General features: G+C 37.6%; 1 protein-coding gene across 1 annotated transcript in view; it reads left to right on the top strand.

The window, feature by feature from the left end:
- The window catches only part of Dsg1c (desmoglein 1 gamma), a 37,692-nt gene extending 13,109 nt beyond the window's left edge, over nucleotides 1–24,583 (top strand). The window contains exons 2-15 of the mRNA NM_181680.2: nucleotides 3,837–3,872; nucleotides 4,381–4,512; nucleotides 5,609–5,764; nucleotides 7,366–7,510; nucleotides 9,855–10,021; nucleotides 11,477–11,611; nucleotides 11,903–12,088; nucleotides 14,156–14,424; nucleotides 14,722–14,861; nucleotides 16,443–16,628; nucleotides 18,765–18,892; nucleotides 19,204–19,276; nucleotides 21,401–21,609; nucleotides 22,606–24,583. Coding sequence (NP_859008.1) covers nucleotides 3,837–3,872; nucleotides 4,381–4,512; nucleotides 5,609–5,764; nucleotides 7,366–7,510; nucleotides 9,855–10,021; nucleotides 11,477–11,611; nucleotides 11,903–12,088; nucleotides 14,156–14,424; nucleotides 14,722–14,861; nucleotides 16,443–16,628; nucleotides 18,765–18,892; nucleotides 19,204–19,276; nucleotides 21,401–21,609; nucleotides 22,606–23,331 — 2,688 coding nt within the window. The 3' untranslated portion in view covers nucleotides 23,332–24,583. The remainder of the gene's footprint in view (nucleotides 1–3,836; nucleotides 3,873–4,380; nucleotides 4,513–5,608; nucleotides 5,765–7,365; nucleotides 7,511–9,854; nucleotides 10,022–11,476; nucleotides 11,612–11,902; nucleotides 12,089–14,155; nucleotides 14,425–14,721; nucleotides 14,862–16,442; nucleotides 16,629–18,764; nucleotides 18,893–19,203; nucleotides 19,277–21,400; nucleotides 21,610–22,605) is intronic.
- Nucleotides 24,584–25,556: the final 973 nt, after the last annotated feature.

Consider the following 25,556-nt stretch of genomic DNA (forward strand, 5'->3'; position numbering starts at 1 on the left):
CCCAGGGATCCATCCCATATACAATCACCAAACCCAGACACTATTGCATATGCCAGAAAGTCTTTGATGACAGGACCGTGATATAGCTCTCTCTTGTGAGGCTATGCCAGTATCTGGCAAATACAAAAGTGGATGCTCATAGTCATCTATTGGATGGAACACAGGGCCCCAAATGGAGGAGCTGGAGAAAGTACCCAAGGAGCTGAAGGGGTCTGCAACCCTATAGGTGGAACAACAATATGAACTAATCAGTACCTCCAGAACTTGTGTCTCTAACTGCATATGTAGCAAAAGACCGCCTAGTCAGCCATCAATGGGAAGAGAAGCCCCTTGGTCTTGCAAACTTGATATGCCCCAGTACAGGGGAACACCAGGGCCAAAAAGTGAGAGTGGGTGGGTAGGGGATCAGGGTGGTGGGAGGGTATAGGGGACTTTTGGGATAGCATTTGAAATGTAAAATAAAGAAAATATCTAATAAAAAATTGAAAAAAAAAAGAATGGATCGATTTGCATTCTTCTACATGATAACCACCTCTGAGTCAGCACCATTTGTTGAAATGAATTATTTTTTCCACTGGATGGGTTTAGCTCCTTTGTCAAAAATCAAGTGACCATACATGTTTGGATTCATTTCTGGATCTTCAGTTCTATTCCATTGATCTAACGGTCTGTCATTGTACCAGTACCATGCAGGTTTTTATCACTATTACTCTATAGTACATCTTGAGGTCGGGGATGGTGATTGCAACAGAGTTTATTTTATTATTGAGAATAGTTTTTGCCATCCTAAGTTTTTTGTTATTCCAGATAAATTTGCAAATTGTGCTTTCTAACTCAGTGAAGAATTTTGTTGGAATTTTGATGGGGATTTCATTGAATCTGTAGATTGCTTTCGGCAAGATGACCATTTTTAATATATTAATCCTACCAATACATGAGCATTGGAGATCTTTCCATCTTCTGAGATATTTTTTGATTACTTTCTTCAGAGACTTGAAGTTCTTATCATACAGATCTTTCACTTGGTTAGAGTCACACCAAGGTATTTTATATTATTTGTGACTATTGTGAAGGGTGTTGTTTCCCTAATTTCTTTCTCAGAATGTTTATCCTTTGTGTAGAGAAAAGCCACTGATTTATTTGAGTTAATTTTATATCCAGCTATTCATTGAAGTTGTTTATCAGGTTTAGTTGTTCTCTGGTGGAATTTTTAGGGTCACTTATATACACTATCGTATCATCTGCAAATAGTGATATTTTGACTTCTTCCTTTCCAATTTGTATCCCTTTGATCTACTTTTGTTGTCTAATTATTCTGGCTAGGACTTCAAGTACTATATTGAATAGGTAGGGAGAGAGTGGGCAGCCTTGTCTAGTCTCTGATTTTAGTGGGATTGCTTCAAGTTTATCTCCATTGAATGGATATTAGTTTCTCTCCATTAAGTGGATATTAGCCCAGAAGCTTGGAATGCCTGAGAAACAATTCACAAACCACATGAAACTCAAGAAGAAGGAATACCAAAGTGTGAATACTTTGATCCTTCTTAGAAGGGGGAACAAAGCACCCATGCAAGGAGTTACAAAGTGTGGAGCAGAGACTGAAGGAATGACCATCCAGAGACTGCCCCACTCAGGGATCCACCCCATATACAGTCTTCAAACCTAGACATTGTTGTGGATGCCAACAAGTGCTTGCTGACAGGAGTATGATATACCTCTCTCCTTAGAGGCTCTTCCAGTGCCTGACAAATACAGAAGTGGATGCTCCATTGGACTGAGCACAGGGTCCCCAATGAAGGAGCTAGAGAAAGGACCTAAGGAGCTGAAGGGGTTTGTAGCCCCATAGGAGGAATAACAATATAAACTAACCAGTAGCCCCAGAGCTCCCAGGGACTAAACCTCCAATCAAAGAGTATATGTGGTAGTACTCAAGGCTCTAGCTGCATATGTAGCAGAGGATGACCTAGTTGGACATCAGTGAGAGGAGATGCCCTTGGTCCTGTGAAGGCTCTATGCCCTAGTGTAGGAGAATGCCAGGGTCAGGAAGAGGGAGTGTGTAAGTTGGTGAGCAGCGGGTCGGGGGAAGGGATAGGGAGAATGGGTTTTCAGAGGGGAAACCAGGATTGGGGATAACATTTGAAATGTAAATAAAGTAAATATCCAATAAAAGGGGGAAAGGGGAAGAAACATTCTCTTACCAGTTCCTTCTAGTTTATGCTTATAAAGCACCTAATAGTTAACAAAGACATTATATTCAACAAATTGTCACTTCATCACAATTTTATATATATAGAACACTTTCATCATAAAAATTACCCTCAAGCCAAATTTTTTATTGGATCCAGATGAATAAAAATATTGTCAAAATTCACTTTAAGTTGATAATCTTTACAAGTGCCATAGACCATGAATACATCTTTGCTTGTTTAACTTTTCCATTTTGACAGTTTTTCAAGACATTTCCTTGGAAACTGAAGTACATATTTTCCCTAAGGATGAAACTAAAACCAGCTGTAAAAAGCTAATCACTATGTTTAAAAATAATTAATATTCATATTTTTAATAGTATACTATAGCTTTTTGTATTAATGCTAAAGTCTGATTATGAACATGGATTTCAGGATTTGCTCTTACAAAAAATTCAATTAGAAGTTGAACACCTCTTATTTGAAAGTATATTTGCCAAACCTAGGGAGGGCCCACTCAAACTAACTGATCCTCAGTGCAATATAAAATAATGAATGAAAAAAGTTTAATTTTGAATTATACATTTTACCATGTCTTAAATAAATATACAGACACAGTACTTTGACATGTGGATATCAGTGTTTTCAAAAATAACTGCAATTTTTAGATTAAAAACAACTTAATATATCCTGGTACTTCACCACAAGTTATGTGCAACACTTAAATCTGGAACTTACACAGAACTCTGCTCAATCACACATGTTTTAATGTAGAGAGAAATAGCTAAAGAACATTTAATGCCATTAATCTACCCCACAGCAATATTATTTGGTTTTACTTTTATTATGTGATTTTATTTATTAATATAGGCTTAAAACACTTAAAGTTGCCAGGCAGTGGTGGCACATGCCGCTAATCCCAGCACTTGGGAGGCAGAGGCAGGTGGATTACAGAGTTTGAGGCCAGCCAGGTCTATAGAGCGAGTTCCAGGATAGCCAGGGTTACACAGAGGAACCCTGTCTTGGAGCTAAGATGAAAGGATGGACTATCCAGACACTATCCCACCCCGGGATCCATCCCATAATCAGCCACCAAACCCAGACACTATTGCATATGCCAGCAAGATCTTGATGAAGGGATCCTGGTATAGCTGTCTTGAATGAGGCTATGCCAGTGCCTGGCGAACACAGAAGTGGATGCTCACAGTCATCTATAAGATGGAACACAGGGCCCCCAAAGGAGAAGCTAGAGAGAGCACCCAAGGAGCTGAAGGGGTCTGTAACCCTATAGGTGGAACAACAATATGAACTAACCAGTACCCCCAGAGCTCGTGTCTCTAGCTGCATATGTAGTAGAAGATGGCTTAGTCAGCCATCACTGGGAAGAGAGGCCCCTTGGTATTGCAAACTTTATATGCCCCAGTACAGGGGAATGCCAGGGCCAAGAAGTGGGAGTGGGTGGGTAGGGGAGCAGGGTGGGGGGAGGGTATAGGGAACTTTCAGGATAGCATTTGAAATGTATATAAAGAAAATATCTAAACAAACAAACAAACAAACAATGGGAAAAAAAGAAAAAGAAAAAAACAAAACCAAAAATAAACAAACAAACAAAAAACACTTAAAGTTACCTACTGTGACTGCTTTTTACAGGTGGTGCTTGAAGTTAACAGTGAATTTCAAATCCAGGTAAGATTTGAAACCTACTTTTTTTCCAGACTGATAAACAAAAGGTCCAAGCACAGTAATGCATGCTTGTAATCCTAGCACTCCCAAGGCTGAAGTGTGAGGATTGTGGGTGAGAGGCCAGCCTGGGCTACATAAAGAAGCCCTGTTTCAAATCACATAATAAACAAACGAAAGAAAATGAAAAAGGAGAAAGATAATGGGAGAGAGAGAGAGAGAGAAAGAGAGAGAGAGAGAGAGAGAGAGAGAGAGAGAGAGAGAGAGAGAGAGAGAGAGAACCAAAGGAGAGTTGATTTGGCCATGAGAGCAGGTCCTCAAGAAAACCCTCAATTCTTCTAAATACAAAATCACTGCAATGTGACACTTTCAAATATTAAAATGATCAGATTTCCTAATTTTCCACTTAACTATCTATCTTATCTTCCTGACATAATTACTCCTCCTCCAAAATCTCCAGTGAAATGACAATAATAACTAATAGTTAACAGGCATAATATTTTACCTATTTAAGGTAAGAGATCATAACGCCAAAAATGGTACCATCAAGTGGCATTCCATCAGAAGGCAGAAACGAGAATGGATCAAGTTTGCTGCAGCCTGTCGCGAAGGTGAAGACAACTCAAAGAGAAACCCAATTGCCAAAGTAAGTGAGAACCCAGAGCATGAGTCTGAACAGCACAATGGAGAGAACACAGTTCTGGAAGAGTCCAGTTTTTCTGTGCTTTGAGAACACATAGCACTGAAAAGTTATGGCCTAAAAGCACCGCTTCATTCGAATTATAAAAACCAAAATTCCTAAAGGGATAAACTAAGAAAGTAGGGTACTTGGATAGAGCTCTTCACGTTGATTCATCTCATAAGCAAAAGTGATGCACATGAACATTTGTTAGATGAGACTCCAAAAAGACCATGATTTACAGGATTCAGCATGCCCAGAGTATGTGCTCTTTCAGCTGTATAACCTACAAGAAATTGATTCCTCTTTGCCCATATTTATAAACACCCAGAGCTTGCCTCATTCGTAACTTCAACTTCCTCTCATTTTCCCTATCTTCCTTTTTCATACACAAAAGCACAAACTCAGGAACCTATTCCCTACATTCACACACATTCACACCCACAGATATAGATACACACAGAAATGCAAAAACAACCATTCATGCAGATACACATGGCACCTTCTTTGTAAGATTTATTTATATTCATTAACTATTTATTTTGAAGAAAAGCTACCCTTTCCTTCTCCTTCCCACTTTCAAAATTAGGAGTCTCAAATAGCCTGTTATAAAATCCATTTCAATATTTTTCTGAAATTTGTTCTTTTAAAGTTATTTTTAATTTAAAGGCCAACATTATGTGATAACTGCACTATGAAACTGTTTAAGAAGGATAGCTCTAGACAAAGAGCTAGCATAGAGTCCAAACTTATAAGTAAAATAAAACTATCAATGTTTAATGATTATGATATCTATGAAAAATGTATATAAAGACTTCTTAGGGTAACATTTGTTTATTATTTGGTAGACATAGAAATGGAATTATTTTATTACATTGCTACTTATTATTAAAAATTCAACACTGACCATGTATCTACTGTTTCAAATACATTTCCCTGTTTTTAATAACTCCTAGGTGATGTCATAGCACATTCAACAGTTCTTGAGGAAGACAGTTGTCATCTGGCATGTAGAAGTTCACATAATGACCCTTGTAACATCTTCACCTGTGTCTTTATACAGATTCATTCAGACTGTGCTGCAAACCAACCAGTGACATACCGCATCTCGGGAGTGGGAATTGACCAGCCACCTTATGGAATCTTCATTATTAACCAAAAAACTGGTGAAATCAATATAACATCCATTGTTGATCGTGAAGTCACCCCCTTTTTCATTGTAAGTGGACTTTGTGTCAATGTCTATATGTAGATAGAAATTATTCTTGGAAAAATCATAGACCATACAAGATTTGATTTCAAGAGTCTCAATACTGGACCTTCTGAGATCTTTCTTAATTCATTACCCCAATAGATGAGGAAATATTAGTAGAGAAATGTTTCACTTATGTGTCAACAAAAATCCTAGTTTATATCAGCTCCATAACAAATTCGAATATTTGTGTGGAAGGATAAATCTTTAGCTTTTACTTGATCTTCAAAAGAGAAAAATCAGTGGAGATCAATACTTCCTTTTTCCATTAATTAACTCATTTACTTTGCATCAGAATCAGAGTTTTCCTCACAGTCCCCACTTCCCCCGTGTTCCCCTACGGGTCTCCTTTTAAGTCCACTGCCAAGGGATGAACCTGGAGCTCCTGCAGTCCAATTGTTCCACGAGAACATAATTCATTATATTCAGGCTCTTTTGGCATCTAAATGGACTTCAGAAACTCACTCATCCTTACCTGGCTTGTCTCTCCCTGATATCCCTTCTAGAAACTGTCTCACAACTTCAGCAGCCTCTCTTCTAACAAGCCACCTCAGCTCTCTTTAAGAAACTAACCCCAAACCAAGCCATCTATCCTCATAACTCCCATACATACACATAGCACTCTCTCTTCTGGTGAGAAATGTTCATCACTGAGTCTAAAAGCAGGATAGGCTTTGTACTTTCCTAGAGCTCTCCCCTGGCATGTCGACCACCCGGTTGTTACTTACCTCTGGATGAGCCTTATTCTCTGACCTACCTTTTTCCTAATGTTCCCCTTATCTATTGACTGCCTCCATTTCCATTAATCACATGGTTGACATTTTTTCATTAAAAATGTAAAATAAAATAAAAACAAACTTTCCATAGATCTTGTAGTCACTTCTATTAAAATCCCATCAAAAATCTGAGGATGAAACTCAGTGATTTGCTGACTGCATGAAAAGACATTGGTTTGATTCCCAGTCCTGAAAAAGGATCATATTTCAAGTTACCTTTAAATAGTCCTTATTTTTTGCTGCCTTCATTCACACTGCTTGTCTATATCCTGAGAATTACTTTAACCATTAGCCTCCTAGTCCAAATCTGTGTTCTTAACCTCTTCCCATGTGGTGTCTCCCAACTAGTTCACCAAGTCAGCAAATTAGTTGATTTTGGGACACAGCTTGGTGTGGTCACTCAGACCTCTGTGAAATAATAAACATTACATGTCTTCACAATGGAAGCTGTAATGGTAAAATAAATAGCTACATAGCTACCCCATCACTTAAGAATGCCATTTATTTTTTCAAAGTGCGCCTCTGAGTCTCACTGACACTCTTTTCCTTGATTTCAATCATAGACTATGCCACATTTCTTTTATCTAACATACCAGCCTACTTTGAAACTTGCATTTTATGCTCTTGTTTGACTTTTCTTCTTGATGGTATGTGTTGCTTGTGTCAATATTGTAGTGGGAAATAATAATAATACTATGTTTTCCCTTAAGCCTGAGGTACCAAGGGAATGCCTCTATTCTATAAAAAGTTACAAACACATGCCTTGCCACATATCTTTTCTTTCCTGTCTAGATCTATTGCCGAGCACTGAATGCACAAGGTCAAGACTTGGAGAATCCACTGGAGCTTAGAGTTAGAGTGATGGATATAAACGACAACCCTCCTGTGTTTTCAATGACTACATTTCTAGGACAAATAGAAGAAAATTCTAATGCAAGTGAGTCATGTGTACTATTCAAGAACCAATGTGTTGATGACTAAATAGCTGTTGCTAGCCAACAGGGCTGAGCTATAGCAAGGTAAACAGCAGCTGGGAGAAACTGTAGAAAGCATCCAGAACCAACAACTCAGGGAAGAGTTGCAGTGTCAGCCCAGGAGCACCTACAAAGGAACAAGTGGGATTGATAATCATGCCTCGTGCCCTAGCTCCTTTTAGATAGTTACACTACATCCCAACAGGATCTCCAAGTGCATACAGGCTCATAGAAATGAGAATTTACTCCCTCCCCAAATGTGTTTGAAAGGCAATCCCATTCATATATGTTATCAAAATTATTACTTTAAATTTATTTTTAATACAGACATAATAAATGGACCTCTTTATGGGAGTACATTATCCAATACAACACATAGTATTGAATCAAACAAGAATCAAGAGCATTCCCCTGTTATTAACCAGTAAACCCTGAAGAATTCCATATTCTCCTTTTGCATCATTTCAAAATATATCATAGATTTTTATTCCATTCTGCTGAAGAAGAACTCAAAATGGCTAATGCACTTAAATTTTGATCACCACTACACAAACAAAGCAAGACCCAGAAAAACAAATATCATCTGTTCCCACTCATTTCCAAAGCACACTTGCAGTGAATGTGGTGAGGAATGCCCAGTAGAAATTGGGGAGACATTAAGAACTGGAAATAGAACAAAGTTGATTATTTTAAGTCACTCAATGATATCCAATTCAAATAATCTGTTCTGATGCTTAGAGCTTTTATCTTTTTTTATTGGATATTTTCTTTATTTATATTTCAAATGTTTTCCTCTTTCCAGATCGCACCTTCAGGAAAAATCCCAATACCATTCCCCTGTATCTATGAGGGTTCTCACCCACCCACCTACCCACTCCCATCTTCCTGCCCTGGAATTCCCTTATACTGGTACATCGAACCCACTCTGACCCAAGGGCTTAGAGCTTTTATTAACCACAAATGAATGTCGAGAAATCCTTACTGCCCCTTTTCATTCTAGCTATAAAAAATGTAGTCATCCCTCTTTATCTGGTTTGGTTCTAGGACCTCTAAAGATAAAGAGATCTATGAAGTTCATATCTTTTTACAAACAATGTCATATTTGCATAAACTCACATACATCTCTTCACAGATTTTTAATTATTTCTAGATGGCAATAATGCCTAATACATTGAAAATGTCCTATAAATATTTATTATTCTGTAGCTCCTGACACGAAAAAGTCTTTATGTATTGAGTCAGATGTAATGTAAGTTCTCTGAATTTTTACCCACTCATTATAGGCTGAATTGTGGGCATGGAACTCACAGCCCCAGGGAGCCAATTGGAATGGTTCTCTTTGCTCAAGTTACTGGTTTATACATTGGAAGTGTGTTATAAATGTAATTCTATATGGCTCACCATAAATACAGGACGCATATCTCGCAAATGTTTCTAACTGGTGGCACTAAAAGTATATTCCACTGTAGCATTTTTTTAAAGGACTCTGACAGTCTCAGCATAGAGTTGCTGCCCTGTGACTTCCTGTACCTAAAAATGTAATTACCAAATACCCGGTAACAGTGCATACTATTGAAAATTGATCAAAAGATGTGAAGCGAAGAGGGAAAGAAGATGACACAGGGGAAAGAAGCAAAAAGAGAAGAGGTGGGATGTCCTGTATGACTGGAAAATTATGTCAGAAAAAAAAATTAGAGAGTAGAACAGCATTCCAGATGATGAATTGATGTCAACAACTTTGCATGCCCATGAATGTCATTCATGAAAACTATATACTAGATTACAAAAGAAGATAAGGACAGGGCAGTGTGTGTGGTCAAACGTACATTTCCTACATGCCCCTAGTTACACAGCATCTACCCAAGAGTCAATTCCAATCCAAATAACAATAGTACTTATTAAATGCTCAAGATGAATAATAATATTTATGTAAAGTGCATTACTAAGTATAAACATCAGTAAACATTCTCATTTGCTATTAAATTCTCAAGTGAGAACAGTTAAGAAAAACATTATTCATGTTTAAATGCTATTTTACTTAATCATAAACATCTTGTTTAAAACAAGTTATGTTAGAAAAATAAATATTCAGAACAACAGACTTCCTTTTACCCTTCTGGAATGTCTAGGCACCTCTTTAACTGTGGTCTTTCTATTAGACCAATAGTAGAGAAAGGAGCTACTACATTGGTATATGGGTGTTGTACAAAAAGAAGAAAGTTAAATGCACACTGTGTGGACACAGAGAGCATATAGGATTGCAATAATGTTCATTGTCCAATTCTGCCCACTGCCCTTGATTTCTAGACACACTGGTAATGAAACTCAATGCTACCGATGCCGATGAGCCAAATAACTTGAACTCAATGATAGCCTTCAAGATCATAAGACAGGAGCCTTCTGACTCACCAATGTTCACCATCAACAGGAAAACTGGAGAAATCAGAACAATGAATAACTTTCTAGACAGAGAGGTAATCCTTCATCTTCTCATGGATTTTTATTCAAAGGAACTGGCTCTAAAGTAATGGTACTTAAGAGAAAGAGAAACTAAAAGACTGTGGTCACACATTGTATGTGTGGTCCTGTGCATGCTAGAATACTCTTGTGAAAGTCAAAGGACAAGTTCTAAGAGTTGTATGTCTCCTTATATCAAGGGGGTGTGTCTCAATAAGTCAGATTTATGGTAAGTGCATTTAACTGCTAAGCCATCTCACCAGCCCTATTTATACTAAAAAATTAATTTAAAATATTTTACAAACAATATATTTTGATCATATTCTTTCCCCTCTTCCAACTTCTCTCAGATCTTCCTCAAATCCCTTCCCACCCAACATCATTCTCCCATTCCCTCTCTCCTACCTCGATCCCAAAAGAGATCAAAGATCAAAACAAACTAATAAGAAATAGTAAAATAAATATTACTAAAATAAAACATTCACACACACACACACACACACACACACACACACACACACACACACACACACAGAGGAGACTGGTTAGTGTAAGTACTCCTGGACATGGGCCGTTCCCTGGACTGTGACTGATATGTGGCATCCCACTGGAGAAAGCGGTTTTCTCTTTCCCATCAGGAATTACTTGCAAATAGCTTCTCCATTAGGGTTGGGACTTTGTGTCCACTTCTCCACAGGGCAGGATTTTGTCTCATTTAAACCTATACAGGTCTGTAGATGATTTTAGGTTACTTAAATTTCCTTATTGATTTGTTTGAAATAGACCTTTAGAAAAAGGGTATGGTTCTCTAGCCTTTTCCTTTTCTCTCAGATCATTTTACATAGTCCAAAAAAATGTATGACCATCAAAATAATTTTAGCAGTAAAGTTCCCTAAGAAAGGGAGTTAGAAGTGAAGGCCCTTCACAATCACTGAGGATTCTGAGGACCATGAAGAGAAGTACTAAAGTTATATTCATAAATGATAATTGTTATGTTTATGCACAAGTCTAAGGATGCTTCCATTGCTTTTACCAACTTCTAAAAGTGGAGTCACCACTGAATAGAGTCAAAGTAGAAACATCATCAGTGACTCCATGCCCCTCTCTACCTTCCACTAGACACCTCTGTATTGTTGTAAATGCTCAGTGGCTTATGGCTCATAGCATGTATCCTTAATGAACCATATCTTTCTCCTCTTAAATGTGGTGGCCTGTCTCACCCTTTATACATACACTTCTCCTCTCTCTGGGCACACAATGAATAAGAAATGAAGTCTTGAACAAAACTGCTGCATCTTTGAGAGCATGCTGGGTAAACATCACTGGGAATGGATGCCACAAAATCCATACTGAGTGATGTGAGATCAGTGGATTTTCACCTTCTGTTACTTTGTCTTCTATGGTGGATTAATGTAGCTGTTGAGCCAGTGTCTACATCTAGTGTGTGATTGCCCATAATGTGTCTTTTTCAGCAATATAGCCAGTATTCCCTTGTGGTGAGAGGCTCAGACCGGGACGGTGGAGCAGACGGCATGTCTGCAGAGAGCGAGTGCAGCATCACCATCCTGGATGTCAATGACAACATCCCATACTTGGAGCAGTCATCTGTAAGCAGTCCTTCTTAAGGATTAGATTCCATGACTCTACATTCCTTACATACCAGTTCTTATAGGAACTCATTCAGTGTGCAGGTGCACCTGCTGTATTTGCTATCTACAACACCAGAGTAGACACACACTTTCTCTTGAATTGCTTTCACAGTGGGAAAAGTGGATTTGAGCAAAGTATGCAATTATAAGCAGGGATGTTGTTTCTGAATGGTTAACCATGAACATGATACAGACAGCCTGGTACAGGATCTCTCACTTGCTTTGCTGATACTTTGCCTCTTGTTCCAGTATGACATCACAATTGAAGAAAACACACTTCACTCCCAACTATTGCAGATCAGAGTCATTGATTTGGATGAAGAATTCTCAGACAACTGGAAGGCAATCATTTTCTTTATCTCTGGAAATGAGGGAAATTGGTTTGAAATAGAAATGAATGAAAGAACAAATGTAGGAACTCTGAAGGTTGTCAAGGTATGGTATAATTACCCTAAATCATTTGTTTTGCTGGTCTTTTCTATTTCACAACATCAAGTTAAAATGATATTAGCATTTTATAAATTAGTTTATGAAATAACAAAATTTACTGTGCTTTAAAATTATGTAAAATACAGAAAACTCTAATATGAATGCATATGCTTATAATAATCTCTGGAAAACAAGCATTCAAAATTTGAAATTCTTTTTATTAATTCAATTCTTTCCAAACATCAGGTTTGGTGAAAGCATTTTTATATAAGAGGGTTTCAAACAAGAAAGTATGATTAACCTTTAAAGTCAACATTTTGTTTACATTTAAAGATTTGCTTCTTCACTTTTAATTGCATGTGCACTTGAGTGTAGTGCCCTCAGACACCATAGATATCAGATCCCCTCAAGCTGAATTTATGTGCATTTATGAGCTGCCCAGTGCTGTCCTATGAACTGAACTCTGGTCTTCTTCAAGAGTATTATGTGCTCTAAATCATCAAAACATCCCTCCAGCCTCAAAGTCAATAATTAAATACTATTTTTAAAATCAGATTTTTAGATGTACCATGCCAACATTGAGATGCTAATATGATGCTTTAGAAATATTTATCATATAAATTAAAAGTTGATTTTTCCCTCCAGGGTGATAAAATTAAATCATTATAATTCTGCCAGTGTGCTTTTATGGAATTCATCTGTGACAATCATAGAATTATATAACCTTCTTATTCCCATTTCATTGTGGCTGCTGGCCAAGGCTTATTTTGCTTCTCCTCTGTATCAATCATTCACCACATTTACATTCAATAAGATGTCAATGTAAGGTGAAAATCTGACTCATGAGAAGCTGAGAGTGAGGTTTTCCTTCTGGTTAAGTCTTTAACAATTCTTGACGATTGTATGTGATGCACACAATACGAATCATTCAGAATACAATACAACCCTTCTTCATCTACCACTTTCTTTTATCTTTCCTGAGGGGCCTGTTCATTCCCTGGGGACTCTGACTCTTAGTGTAGTCCCAGGGTTCCCCTAGCTTCATCACTCTGGTCTCTCTAGACTTAGCCTTAATCCTGCTGCAGTCTGCCTTTCAGAATAAACTTATGAAGCATATTTCCAATAGACTCAGGCCCTTAGGGAAGTATGGTCTTCTGCCTCCCATGTCTCTTAAAATTTTATTCAATGAAAGTGTTGTTTTCATTTGCTTGGAGCAGTTTCTACATGCTTCTCGTCAGCTCTTCTAGCACCCCTTGCAAATTAAGTTCTATCAGATCTATATTGCAGACAAAGAGATGGAGCCTCAGAAAGCATGCAACCTGTCTTAATTTTTATTAGTAGTAAATGACACACTCATTTAAACTTAGATTTCCTTATCTATTAAATTTATTTTTTCTGGTACTATCTAAAATTGGATGCTAGGGGAATTGATTCTAAATCGATTTACCTTCAATTTTATGTTACTCTAAAAATTAGTCAACTTATCTGTTCTTAATATCTCTACCGAAAAACTAGGATACTTCTCCATGATATGATAGTATACATCAATACCTCTAGTGTGATTATGTAATATGATTTTATATAAAAACTGATTATGCACACACACACACATATATATCATCTATACACACACACACATATATATGTGCTAAAATTGATGTTTAAAGTTTCAATGAAAACTAATCATATAATCTCAGAACTTTTTTTTTTCAGAAACATGAAATGTTGTTAGCCAACATAAATTGTCTTTGCACTAAAAATATATTAATTGAAGCATATGTTGAATTTAAGCAATTAACTGATTTGGTGAGCAATTAGAACTCATATCACAAAAAGCTTTTAACCTTTTTAACAAAAGATCTGGGACTACTAGATTTTCCCCGTTACTCTGCTTACATGTGAGCTTGAACTTAGTTCCCAGCAAGTAAGACTGGACCGGGTAATCACATGGATTTGTGTTCAACCATATAACTGAAACAAGAACATATTAAATGATTTGAGTATTCTCAAAAGATTTCTCTGTCCTCTAAACTGTTTTCTTAGAGTATGACTAATTATCTCTGTGTGTTCTAGCCCCTAGATTATGAAGCCGTGAAGAATCTACAGCTTTGTATTGGTGTTCGAAATGTAGCTGAATTCCACCAGTCAATTATTTCTCAATATAGACTCACAGTAACTTTGATCACTGTGACTGTGTTAAATGTTGTCAAGGGCTGTGTGTTCCAGCCAGGTTCAAAGACATTTATAGTAGACAGTAGAATGGAAGCAAATCACACAGTGGGAGAGTTTTTAGCTACAGACTGTGAAACAGGTCAAGCTACAAACAAGTTCAAAAATGTTAGGTAAGAATGGCATTTTCCAACTAAAATGTTAACCTTAGGGGATGATGAGAAGGGAGAGGGAAAGAATGAAAGCAAGAATTGTTAGAGGGAACGAAGGGAGCCAGTCCAGAAAACTGGCAGCATGAGGTGGGTGGGAGGGAAGGAGAATGAATGAGCACAAAGTGAATTTGACAAAGTGTGTTTTCAGACACATATGAAAAGACACAAGAAACTCATTATTTTGTATACTAACCTTACAAACGTAATTTTGCAAAGTCTCGCTCGAAAGACAGCTTTAATTTTTATTATTTCTTTTAGATACAGATATGTAATGGGAAATAACCCAGAGAACCTGCTGGTTGTTGACTCAGGCATAATAACTTTAAGAAACAGAGTTACTATGGAACAATACGAAAGGCTTAATAAGAGATATGAAGGAACAGTGCTATCAATACATGGTAAGAAATCAATTTAATTTTCAGAGAAAGCCAAGTATAAATATTCTAAAACAATTTAAAATTTTATTGTAAAACCAAAATCCTCTTTTCAGGCTCCCTGTGGATAGAAGGAGAAGGGGCAATATGGGAAAGGATTAGGAAGGGTATAAAGGAGGCAGGGAATAGAGAAGGTGGGGGCTGTGATTGGAATACAAGTGAATTTGAAGAGCTCCTTTTCAATAGAAGTTGTCCTGCTGAACTGAGCACTGTATACTCAAACTGTCCTGTCCCATCATTTACTGCTACTGGATCCTAGAGCAGCCACCGCCCCCATCTACATCTCAGTCTTCTGCAAAATGGGAAAATAAGAACATATGCTGGTGCCAGGCATGGTGGCACACTCCTTTAATCCCAACACTCGGGAGGCAGAGACAGGCAGATTTCTGAGTTCTAGGCCAGCCTGGTCTACAAAGTGAGTTCCAGGACAACCAGGGCTATACAGAGAAACCCTGTCTCAAAAAAACCTAAATAAATAAATAAATAAATAAATAAATAAATAAATAAATGAATGAATGAATGAATAAATAAATAAATAAATAAATAAATAAATAAAACCAAACAAACAAACAAAAAACAATATATGCTGATAATGGTTTAAAAACAAAGAAAAGAAAATAGTATGACATGTAAAGCAGCATGAAGGTCATTGAATGCCCTGTAAGGACAGATAACCAGACTTTGAACTATGTCTGCTGCACATCTCCAGAGGTTTCATTTCCTCTATTCACCAAGTAGGAACTGAGTCTTAACTAGATAAATGCTAGCCATTGTGCCAGACTCTAGGGCTCTGTCAGTGAAAGACTCTTATCTATAGAAAAGCATGAAGCAAACTCGGTTCATTTCCTTATTTCTATCTGATAATCCCACTAATGATAATCTTTGGGAAAGCACTAAATATAAAAGGCTGAACAGAGATGCTAACACCTGTGTTATTACCAGTTACTATTGAAAGCAGTATCAGCAGGTAACTAAGGAAGGAAACTATAGTCCATGTGATGTAAAATTATGTACCCACCATAAACTACGTGAATTAAAGGTGTGCAGAGGCATGAAAAAGTGCATACAATTTAAAGTAAAATCTCAAAACCCATTTGAAATAGGATGAACCATAAAATCATACCAATGTATCACAAAAACAGGCAACATGGGCCTTATCACTAAGGACAACTGATATTGAAGGAATCTAGAAGGTTATCCCTTAGGTATTGTTACTATGGGATACCTTCGGGTTTTGTTTCACATCTTTCTGTATTTTGAATTGTTGAACCTAGATAAAATATCTAACTGGCAACACTATTAACTATCCAGTAAACAGTTCTGCCAGTAATAATTTTAAGGTTAGTTATAATAATACAATCACTGATTATCTTTAAAACCTAGTAGAAGGTCTAAGAAGATAGATAAGTTGGTGAAACAATTGCTTTCCAAGGATGAGAGTTTCCAGAACCCTCATAAGCGGCTGGGCATGGGGGACATTTGTAATCTGTTAATTGCTAGACTGTGTGTGGGTAGTAGTTTCTTCTACTGTCAACCTTGTTACAGATTCCCTTCAGAGGACCTGCACAGGGACAATCATCATGGTACTTTGTGGCTTCTGGACAACTACTGAACATCCCACAACATCCACTGAGAAACCTGTGACTCTATCCATCACTCCAAACGTAGACAATGTTCACTTCGGTCCTGCAGGCATCGGGCTGCTCATCATGGGGTTCCTAGTCTTAGGATGTAAGTGTTTCAATCCTACTTTTGACATGTGTCTCTCAAACAATATGGCAAAAGAAATCAAACAGCCTACGTGTTCAGTCTATGTGTCTGCAAGTATTGCCTAACCAGTTGTTCCGAGTTTTGCTATTGTTCTTATTTACCTCACAACACCTCTAGGTGAGGAGAGGTCCCACAAGTGAAGGCTATGGTACATCTGGGGCCACAACAGAAGCCTTAGTCATGGACAGAAAGACAAACATAGAGTCCAAGGGGTCTTCCTGGTGGAATTTGCCCTAACTTGTCACAGAAACTGGAGTGAAAGCAGAGAGTACATTGATGCCTATACACTGTCACTAAGTTAATATGAATGTTGACATTTGCAGCTAAGCATGGTGGCACACACCTACCATCTAAGCAGTTGAGAGGTTTCTTTTTTCAAATGTAGACTCATAAAATATTGGGAGTAAAACAAGCTTCACATATTTAATCAATTAACCACAAAATGTACTTTGAAAGAACTTACATACAAAATTTTAAAATATTTTCTACATTAATTTTTCTGTTTAAATATATTTATTTTTATTTTATGTGTCAAAGTTTTGTTGTTGTTGTTGGTGGTGGTGGTGGTGGTGGTGGCGGTGGTGGTGGTTTTTGGGTTTTTTGTTTTTGTTTTTGTTTTTTGTTTTTTTTTCCTACATGAATGTAAATATAAGCTCGTGGGTCTGGTCCACGAACTCCTTGCAACTGAAGCTATGGATCATTGTGAGTCACAGTGCAGATGCTGGGAACAGAATCTTAACCCTGTGACAGCACTTCATCACCCACCATCCCCTCCTCATTGGTCTTAACAAGTGACTAGATACTACTTCACTAGGTTTTCTCTGACTTTAAGTAACCCACCTTTTGGAACATTTCCTCAGCATACATCCATATAAACCACAAAGAAATATGAACACACTGAGAACACAGTCTAAAGTGGAGCACTTTCTCTAGAATGGGAAATACATTTCAAAAAATGGATTTTCTGTGTTAAATAACAGGAACTCCCCATATTTGCTCATAACAAATAGAAATAAGAACCAGGAAATATCCTATGAGAAAAATCATGAGTTTGAAATGGATTTTTCTCATCAAAATAAACCCAATCATGGAAGATGCAAGAGTGCTAGCAAACTTTAGGAACCCAGTGTGAGCTATGTGGAGCAGAGATATTCCTCTACACTTTGTAGTCAGGTCTTTGCTTTATTAAAGCAAACTAAACACCAAAGAGCTGATGATAATTGCTAGAAAGAACAGCTAAATTTCATTTTCACTTTCCCTAATATCAATGTCTACTATCAGACAGTGTGGCTAATGAAGGCTTTCAATGTTGTATACGACCCTTTGGGTAAATAACTTTACATTTAATTTCTTCTCTCTGCCTTACAGATTTCCCAAAAGGGGCAAAAAATAGTAAGGTTTTGGGGGTTTTTTGTTTGTTTGTTTGTTTGTTTGTTTTATTTTGTTTTGTTGGTATTTTTTTTTTTGCCTTCTCTCTTCTTGTGTACCAGTTCTTCTCTGCTTTAATTTTTCCTTCAATTATTTACACACTCTTCTTTTCTATCTTTTCATTCAGAATTATCTAGCAAAATTCTTTGACAATAGTAAATAAATTAAAACCTCAAACAGATTAAAAGAAAAGACATCGCTAATATACGATAATCTTTATGTTAGAATTGTCTAGAGAAAGATGTCTCTGTAGGGGAAAATAATAACCTTCCTAAGAATACTTGATAACTGAATGAGATTTTCCCTTAAAATAGAAAGAGAAATGTGTGCAAACAGAAAAGTAAATGAAGGCAGGATCAAAACTGATGCCTGCCTTCAGCTTTCTTTAGTCTCTGTTGTTTCCTGTTTGATGATAGGGAAAAAAGTCACTTATCTTAATTTTTCATTTTATTTATAATTTCAATACTAAAAGGCAAATTAAAATTCAAGGCAGTCTAGTGTTTCCAAGTTCATGATTATTTGTGGGTTCAACAAACAATTGGTTTTCCTGGCATATTAAATAGCAATTTTGAACTCAGACAGTTCAGGAATTCTCATTTAGCCAGTGAAAATCAGAGTGTTTTCTTCCAACATTGTACACTGCTAACCCCTTACCCCTCTCTACTTCAGTGGTTCCATTCCTGCTGATCTCCTGTGATTGTGGAGGGGCCCCTGGTGGTGGAGCTGGATTTGAACCTGTTCCAGAATGTTCTGATGGAGCAATTCACACGTGGGCTGTAGAAGGGCCACAGCCTGGTGTAAGTGCTAAGTCCAAGAATGAGATTTGGGGAATCACCAAAATTCTGTCTCCAGATGTGCCCTACAATGATAAAAATTACACTATCTGTAGTTCTTGGGTAGCTAGGAAGGAAAGGAAGAGTTTTGTACCTCAAAACTCAGTAGAGGTCACCAGACAAGACAAAAATGAGATTCAACTTTTAAGTTGAATTTAAAATGATCCTAAATAGTCTTCTTTTAGGAATTCTGTGGTAATTTTAGAATAAAAATATACAAGTAGAGGAAGAAAAGGCTCATTACAAATGGGAAAATGTTGTCTTCTGTCTTTCAGGGGATAACCACCATCTGTGTGCCACAAATGCCACCTGGTAATGCCAATGTTATAGAATATATTGACAACTCAGGTAAGAAAAAGACAACTTTCCAGCAACCAAAGACTAAAATGGGCTCTGTCCTCTTTGGTTGGGTATCTTATTTAGGGTTTTTGTTTGGGGAGGGGTGGGTAGTGGGATTGGGGGGGTTGTTTTTAAATGTGTTTTTTTAATTCCTTCTTCAATAACATATGTGTAAATGAGATGAATGATAAAGGACAGCCTACTGTAACTGATCTGACAGGCTGTATATTTTATTTTTGTTTGTGAACATATGTATCCTTTAACAGCTAAGTGAATTCTCCAGCCTATATCTGTATATTTTAAAATCTTTGTTGATCATCATAAAGATGCTGCTGTCAGGCTCTCTATGAATAGAAGTACCAAAATACAATCATGAATTATCTAACAGATAAAATACTATATGTGTGTATGTGCATGTGTGTGAATATGTGTATGTATGTGGGTGTGGGTGTGAGTATGTGTATATAGAAACTTATCCCACAGTTTGTTCAGGTTTTTTTTTTACATTAGTGACTCTTTTTACAGAGAAAAATATGTCTGTTCTGAGCATAAGTGTAAGCATTGACATATAAAACATTTGTTTAAATTCTTAAATTGAAAACAAATAGACAAAACACTTTCAAAAGCTCCCAAAGTGTTCAGCTAAGGTTGTATACATACTGGGGAGTTTCTCTTTGCTTAGTCTTAACACTGGGTATCTACAGTTATCTTGAACCAAATATCTAGACTAACTCCCTAGCAGAAGGCAGCAAGCTACTGCTATAATTTAAAAAAAAAAAATGAAAATAACTTCTTCTACCAGTAGAAATAGTCTTATTTTATTTTTAAAAAGTAAATATCACTTGTTTTCTCAGTTTTCTCTTAGTTTTTTAGCAATTATTTTTTTAATTAGTTATTTTTTATATAACTAATTGTAACTAGTTATATTAGTTATTTTGCGTACTAGTGTTTTTCTGCTTGTATATCTGTGCACAGTGTGTGTGTGTGTGTGTGTGTGTGTGTGTGTGTGTGTGTGTGTGTGTGTGTGTGTGCTGCCCTTGGAGGCCAGAAGAGAGCATCAGATGCTCTGGAGCTGGACTTACAGACAGTTGTGCGCTGCTATGTGGGTGCCAGATAGCAAACCTTTGTTCTCTGCAACAGCAGCAAGTGCTGCTTTTAACCACTGAGCCATCTATCCAGCCCCTATGGAATTACTTTTCTATTTTGAACACTCTAAAATGCACCAGACACAGAAAAGTTTCTATTTTGTAGAATTGGATTCAATAGTCTGTACTTCAACTGCACAACATATCACTGTCCCCATTTCTCTTCCTGATGTGCCCATTGTTCTTAGTGGTGCCAATATTTCTCCATACAGAAAACAGAAAGCCACTGAGTCACATGCCAGCCCCCACTAATGTGCAGTTAGTTCCTGAGAAATGTCAGTTCATCAAAACCACCAATATTTATCTATGCATTGATTCTCTCCTTAAGTCTATGAAGTTTCACACAAATCCTAAAGTAGCATGAAAGGCATCAGGATAATCAGAATATGAAACACATGTTTTCCCAGACTCAAATAAGAGTTCTGTGCCCTAGGCTTCCTCCCTGCTCTTCATCCTGCTTCTGCTCACCACCATCAATTTCATTTCCTTTTATTTCACTACCTCAGCTTTTAGCATAATCCCTCCCCTCTCATGACCAAGTGTTTATCCAAGATGAATCCAGCAACCTTTTTTACTCATTGTAGCTATGAACTTTGTCTGAAATTCAGTGGGCTTATGACTCTACAGGAGCCCTTGCGCATCCAGAAATACATCAAAATGATGCTGATAGTATTGTTTAACTTTTAGAATTGGAGCTACTTAACTCAACTTGAGTCAGTTTGAGATCCAACTATTATCTCTCTGCCCTTCTTTTGGCACATCACATAGAAAGGTTTTTCAGCAGATGATTAAAATTAGCAAGCTGGTTAATAGTATTTTGTCTTTCTTAATATTGCTTTGAATTTAATATTACGATTATCCATTCTTTGTACATCATATCCATCTCTTCTCTGCTAACCATGCATACTTGAATGAAGAAACTATACATGACAGTTTTTAGCTTATACCACACTAGAGAAATTAAATTTGATGGGTTCAATGTTTCTAGGAGTTTATACAAATGAATATTGTGGCAGAGAAATGCAAGATCTGGGAGGAGGAGAACGAACCACAGGATTTGAACTAATGGATGGAGTTAAAACATCAGCTGCACCTGAGATATGCCAAGAATATTCAGGAACATTAAGAAGAAATTCAATGAGAGAATGTAGAGATGGGGGTCTCAACATGAATTTTATGGAAAGTTACTTCTGCCAGGTAAGGCTTTTAGCCACATGCTTTCCTCTCCATCCACATCCTTCTGAGCTCTCAACAGTTCCCACAAGGGCCCCGCCAAGCTATTCTTCATGATCAACTGTCCTTGATTGTTGGTCGATGTTTCTGAGGCTCTAATTCAAGCATTTTCCTCTCTCAGTTAAACAGTGCCTGTGGCTCTATTTTGTTTGTAATTTACATTTCAAATTCATGATTCAGGTGCCACCTTAACAGCTCCATCTCCCCCTCAGCACCAACCTACTTGCTTTATCCACAAAAGACTACTTACCTCGTGCCTCTAGCTATTCTGGTCCACTGGACAGTGTTTTGTTGGGCAGTTTGGTTGTTCCCCATCCTTCCTCTCTCATGCACATTTCTAGCCATGCTTCAAGAGTCAATTCAAATACCCCACATCTCTGAAGCTTTAGAAGTTAGTTCTCTCATTCAGGATAGAAGTTTATTCCATTCTTTGTTGAGATGTTTTTAAAACACAACTTATAAAATTTAAAATTATGAGGAATTTGTTATTTTTTATGTCTAGAATTTTTATTTCTAACCCATAAATTCTTTATAAGATATTGACAAGTAAAACCGGAATCCAGAATCAAATTGTTCTGTCTTGCCAAAAAACATCAAAACCCATCCATCTATCAACTCTAAATATCCCTTTTGGAGCAAAAACAGTCCTTCCACCAGATCTATTTTCCACATTACTTTTATTTCTCTCCAAAATCACTGATAAGAAAGCTCATGTGTGGATTATTGTCTATGATTTTGTGTTCAAAGTGCACTATTTTAAGCAAGTTTACCTAAAGAAAATTTTAAAGATCAAATTCATTGGAATTATAGCTAAGATAACTTCAAATTGAACTCTTTCAAGGATATATGAAATCAATTTTAAAGCAATTCTAGTAAATATCAGAATTTAGATACATTCATCTAATCATAAAAAAGATATTGTTTCGCTTTGTTGAATACTCTTTATTTTGTACTAATTAGAAAGCCTATGCTTATGCGGATGAAGATGAAGGACGTCCATCCAATGACTGTTTGCTCATCTATGACATCGAAGGTGTGGGTTCCCCTGCAGGCTCCGTGGGCTGTTGCAGTTTCATTGAAGATCTAGATGAGAGTTTCCTGGATACCTTGGGGCCCAAGTTTAAGAAGTTGGCAGATATCAGCCTGGGAAAAGAAATAGACTCATACCCAGATCCTGATCCTTCTTGGCCTCCTCAGAGCACTGAACCAATTTGCCCACAGCATATGGAGCAACTTGCTAGTGGACACCCAAGCATATCCCCACATTTTGGCAAGACCACAGTAATTTCTGAGAATGCCTACCCCTCTGGCCCTGGAGTACAGCATCCTATGCTAATTCCTGATCCTCTGGGCTATGGTAATATCACTGTGAGGGAGTCCTATACTACCTCTGGCACTCTGAAACCCTCTGTCCACTTTCATGATAACCAGCAAGCTTCAAATGTGGTGGTGACAGAGAGAGTGGTGGGCCCCATCTCTGGTGCTGATTTGCATGGCATGTTAGAGATACCTGCCTTAAGAGATGGAACAAATGTTATAGTGACAGAAAGGGTAATAGCACCAGGCTCAAGTTTACCCAATTCTCTAACCATTCCTAACCCTCGAGAGACCTCAAATGTAGTTGTGACAGAAAGAGTGATCCAACCAACCTCTGGCATGATAGGCAACCTGAGCATCCCCCCCTGAGTTATCAAGTGCCCACAACGTGATTGTGACAGAGAGAGTGGTTTCTGGTGCTGGTATGAGTGGAATTGCTGGCACCGCTGAGTTAGGTGGGGTTGGAGGCATAGGCAGCAGTGGCATTGTTAGCACCACCATGGGTGTTGGTGGCACTGGGCTGAGCATGGGAGGGACAGCCACTATTGGCCACATGAGGAGTGCCTCTGACCATCACTTTAGCTAGACAGTTGGATCTGCCTCCCCCAACATGGCTCGAAGTCAAATCACAAAGTATAGTACAGTACAGTATACCAAGTAGTCATGATCACAGAGTATTGTTCACCGCCATCTCAGTGACTTACATCCAACTCCTCCTCATCCTCAATCTAACAGTCCAATTTATAATGCAGAACAGGCTATGGGAGACCTGTGGAGTAAGGAAGAGCCACAGTGATAGTAACACATGGAAACATCACCATGAGGAAGAGTGCTCCCTAGCATTGGTAAACTTTTTTCTTATATTAACACTGATGAAATAATGAAGGTGAACTTGAGGTAGAATTTTAAGCTTGGGGCGATTTTAGATTAGAAGAAATGATTAAGACTTATTGAATCCAGCTATTATTTTAATTCCATATTCAGGGAGATGGTAATTTTGCTGTCACAATATTTACATGTTTTCATTCTTCTTTCTTAGCTTCCACTTATTCTATGTTACTGGCTGGACTCCTCTTCCAAATGTCTCCTAGTGACATTACAGAGCACACATACAGATAAAAACAGTGATAAAGCTTTCATTTTAAACGTTTTCAGAGACAGTGGTTCCTATTTACAGATATAATTCTGTACCAAGAATGCTAAAATAGCAATAAATCAGGCATCAGGCCTAAATGTATTGCACGCCCTCCACTCAATGCCTGGCACTTTCTGAGAACCACATAAATGAGAATATTAGCTTTGTGGACAGTGAAGGTTCCTAGATCCTGCATCCCTGTCATCTACATTCTCACCTCAGCAACTGTAAGCCTATGAGGTGGTCCTCATGAACTATCCCGTGATTCAATTGAAATTCCTTAGCAACCATTTAGGGTAATAACTTCATAATCTACCCAATCCTGCCAACTGTTATTGTAAAAAGCATGGAGTACATGTATCTCTTTGAGAAGCCCACACCCATCCTTTCTGGAGTACCGTATTCTTTCCCCTAATATCCCTGTCTGGGAACTGATATTCTTAAATTTATTTAAAAATGTCTTTTAATAAACTTCAGCTCTACTTCACACTGGTTCATGTTTGAGTTGTTTTCTGTGACAAAAACCAATGATCAGTCTTTACCCAAGATGAGCTGCCTAAGAAGAAAAAATAATCTCAAGATGCTGTGGATATGAGCAAGGAACACTGTCTCCAAATTCCCTTTTCATCCCTGACCTGTGCCATTGGTAAATCTATGGAAGACATTATATATTCAAACCACAATATCCTGCCCTTGATGAAGTCAGCTGGGGGCCACCTCATAATGAAGGATGCTTTCATTTCAATTTCAAGAGTTGCCATAGCCTTTCCTTATCTGTTTGTTTAGTTTTAATTTTTTCTCTTTTACTAGCATATACTAATTGAAGTTATAGTGGGGTTTATTATGTTATGGGGAAATATATATATATATATATATATATATATATATATATATATATATATGTTTTTCAATCATGTTTAACCCTCCTCCCATTACCCTCTCACCCTCACTAATCTCCTTCCTCTTCTCCTCTACCTTCCTGTCTACTTACGTGTTGTTAGTGTGAGAGTGTGTTGAGTATGTATGAGAGTGGGTGAGAGAACACAAATATGTGTGAGTGTGGGTTTGAGAGAGTGTTGCTGTGTTTGTGACTGTTTATGAGTGTGAGCCTGTGTATGACAGTCAATGTGAATGTGTGTGGATGAGTGTGTGCAAGTGTGTTTGAGTGTGTATGTGTGTATATGTATGTGTATGTATGAGTGTATGTGTGTGAATGTGTGTGACTGTGTGTATGTGCGTGTGAGTATGGGTGAGAGAGTGTGTGACTGCCTGTGTGTGTATGTGTGACTATGTGTCTGTGTGACTGTGAATGAGTGTGTGAGTATGTACGTGTGAATTTGAGTGTGTATGTGTGTGTGTGTGTATGTATGAGTTTGTGTATGAATGTGTTTGCCTCTGTGTGTGTGTATGTGTGACTATGTGTCTGTGTGACTGTGAATGAGTGTGTGAGTATGTGCGT

This window comes from Mus musculus, chromosome 18 (genome assembly GCF_000001635.26).
Source record: "Mus musculus strain C57BL/6J chromosome 18, GRCm38.p6 C57BL/6J".
Lineage (NCBI taxonomy): Eukaryota > Metazoa > Chordata > Mammalia > Rodentia > Muridae > Mus > Mus musculus.